Genomic DNA, 3,001 nt, shown 5'->3' on the forward strand with positions numbered 1-3,001 from the left:
GGAACAGGGGCAGAGAGCTGTTTTTTTTTTTTTTTTTCCATGATTAGCCCCCCCCCCCATGCCAAAATGTATAGGTATTCAGCATTTATTTTATTATAGTGAGGTGAGGCACTGGTAGGCTTCCAAAGTACCTTAAAATTGTAAATGTGTCAGTAACATGGATTGGGGGGGGGTGTTAATCTGAGAATTTGATCTTTTTTGAAACAGAAAAATGCAGGAGCCCTTCTGATCACTCAGCCTTGTAAGTGGAGCTGATTAGAGCAGCAGGGCATGTTGATGTGACCTGTACCAAGTTGCAAACAGACCAGTTGCGGTTCTCTTGCTAGGAGAATTTCAGATCCTCTTGACAAGAGTGCAAGAGCCATGATGTCACTTTTTACTAGTTGCAGCATATTTTAAGACAAAATAATGTGCAGCCCTCTAAACAGGCGGAGCAACAACTCAAATTGCAAGTGTCCATTGCAGTGCTGAAGACAAACTTTCTTTTGCACTACGCTACTTTCTCTTGTCTTTCAGTCTATTCCAGTGCTGTTTTATTTTAAGTTTTTGATATCTGAAATGGGTGCAGTTTGCCTGCTTTGAATGTTACTGGGTGATATCTGTTCTCCATCTTCCTGCTCTTACCTATTCCCTGTAAATGACAGTCATTTTTTGATGAGCAATAACTGATCCTTGTATCCACAGAAGGGACCCTCTTCGGGAACTGACAGAGTGAAGAAAGGTGGATCCTATATGTGCCATAAGGTAAAGCTAAAAGCCCATAGTGAAACTTGCTGGCTTAACTAATGGGCTGTTAGTAATTGCTGTTCTCTATTTTTAATCTCCATTTATTTCTGATGATGTAACAAGACTAGGTTACAGTAAATATACTTGGCAGCTACTGCTTGACAGGAGCTAGATCCATGTGTGAATATTTAAAATAAATAAAAATACTGCGTTAAAACTGTGCTAGCCTTTGTGTTGCTCAAACTAACCATCATAGCTATGCCTATGTAAGCACCTCTCTGAAGGAACAAGTACTTGCATTCTGATATTGCCCATGGTTGAAATGGAAAACTCATTGCGTCTAGAGCTGTCACTACAAAAACTGTCCCAGCTCCATAGAGGATAGTAATTCTATGGTTATTGTGTTTGGTTTAGTAATGTAGTTTCTAGGCAAGTCCAGCATTGGTGTGCAGTATCTTGACTCGAGAGGCTTCACATTCAGCATTTGAAACAAACAGCCCCTTAGTAAGTTTAAGAGATGTTCCCTTGCTATTGTATCACTTAACCTTGTTGACAGATGGCGAAAGCAGGAATGTCATCAGATCCAGGCTAACAAAGTCTGTGCACGCTTAGTTCTGAATAGATAGCTCGGGATCCAATCGTTCAAGCATGGGGTTGGACTAGACGAGCTCCTGAGATCCCTTCCAGCCGTGCTTTTCTATGATTTATGTATTTGCTTAATTTGGTTCACTGACAGTATTTCCCATATGCAAATTATGTTTTCCTGCACCTTTACGTTCTGCCATGAATTATTCTGTGTTCAGACCACGGTGATTCTTCCCGTGAAGAAAAGAATCTAGTTTCTCTTGAACAGGCCTATGCCATCTGTAGAAACTTAATTCTTGATTTTTGTATATGGGGTCGCCCTAGCAGCTTGTGAACCAGTCTTTGTCACCTAAAAAGCATTTTGTCTATTCAGCTTACAAAATGTACTCTTGAAGTTTAACACCCGCCCGCCCATGTTGTTTTGGTTGAGGATGTTTTTGTCGTAGCAAATGTTACCAGATATCTTCGAGTTCCTGTACAAGTGTTTTTCCCAACCAAGCCTTTTTTTCAATGGACCTAAAAACCTTGAAATGCTCAGGAGTCATTAGAATTGATTTAAAAAAAAAAAAAAAAGTAGAACCTTTTTTTCTCAAGCACCTTTAATGTATTCATGTAAATGTATTAAATGTATTTAATGCCTTAGCCTACAGAAACCTTCTGTAAGCTACTCGGATATACTTAAGTGCTGTCAAAGGTTTGTTTGGCTGGTTTTGGGTTGTGGTTTTTTGTTTCTTTGTTTAAGAGCACACCTCTCAATTCGTTATGCTTTTGAGATGACAGCAACTGGTCAGAATACATTGTTGGATTGTGTTTTGCTTTTGTATTTTACAAAAGGGCACATAGGCTAAATTAAGTTATTTCCGTATTGCTTCACGTTCCCACATAGTAATATAAGCAAACTTAATCTGTTACACCTGTATATTGCTCAAACCAGCAAGTTTTCATGGAACTGTACTGAAAAGCATTCAGAGTGCAGGTTGTTCTGCCTTCCTTGCCCCACAGCCAAGAATTGAATGTTGAAGAAGAGAACTAGTGTACTTTCCATTCAAAGTGGCATTCTTTAAATTGTAGCTTGTAGTTTTCTTGCATTTTGGGAGCTGTAACTATGTAAAATTTACTGGTGAAGCAAGACAAATGTATTCTGTTCTAGAAGAAGAAAGAAATTTTAACAGACATGAAGGGAGGAGGGGGAAAAAATCCCACAGTCCTAGACTAGGATCAACCTAGTACTGCGCTTTAAACCAGAATTAGTGTAACTTCTAATACATCTTTGATATGATATAGATGGCTTATTGTAAAAGTTTTTCACTTGATACTAAATACTTGGACATTAAGGTTGGAAAACTATCTTGGAGTTTAGACGCTCATTTGTGAAGATAGGATATGGGAATTTGTCTTCCTTTTTTCTAGTGAATGTCAGAAAAAACTTAAAGCTGGGAAAACTAGCCTAATATAGCCTGTGGTTTTAGGGCATTTCATAGACATTAGGGCTGGAAGGGACCTCGGAAGATCATTGAGTCCAGCCCCCCACCCGAAGGGCAGGAAGTCAGCTGGGATCATAGGATCCCAGCAAGATAAGCATCCAATTTGCTCTTGAAGGTGTTCAATGTAGGTGCTTGAGCCACCTCCGATGGCAGGTTGTTCCAGACCTTGTGGGCTCGGACAGTAAAGAAATTCTTCCTTATGTCTA

At 39.5% G+C, this 3,001-nt stretch overlaps 1 protein-coding gene across 1 annotated transcript in view; it reads left to right on the plus strand.

Annotated features, from left to right (window-relative positions):
- The window catches only part of SUMF1 (sulfatase modifying factor 1), a 93,333-nt gene that overhangs the window by 66,353 nt on the left and 23,979 nt on the right, over positions 1-3,001 (plus strand). The window contains exon 8 of the mRNA XM_019504710.1: positions 685-744. Within this exon, the coding sequence (XP_019360255.1) occupies positions 685-744 (60 nt within the window). The remainder of the gene's footprint in view (positions 1-684; positions 745-3,001) is intronic.

The sequence above is a fragment of the Gavialis gangeticus genome, unplaced genomic scaffold (assembly GCF_001723915.1).
Source record: "Gavialis gangeticus isolate Ggan-Ray unplaced genomic scaffold, GavGan_comp1, whole genome shotgun sequence".
Taxonomy (NCBI): domain Eukaryota; kingdom Metazoa; phylum Chordata; order Crocodylia; family Gavialidae; genus Gavialis; species Gavialis gangeticus.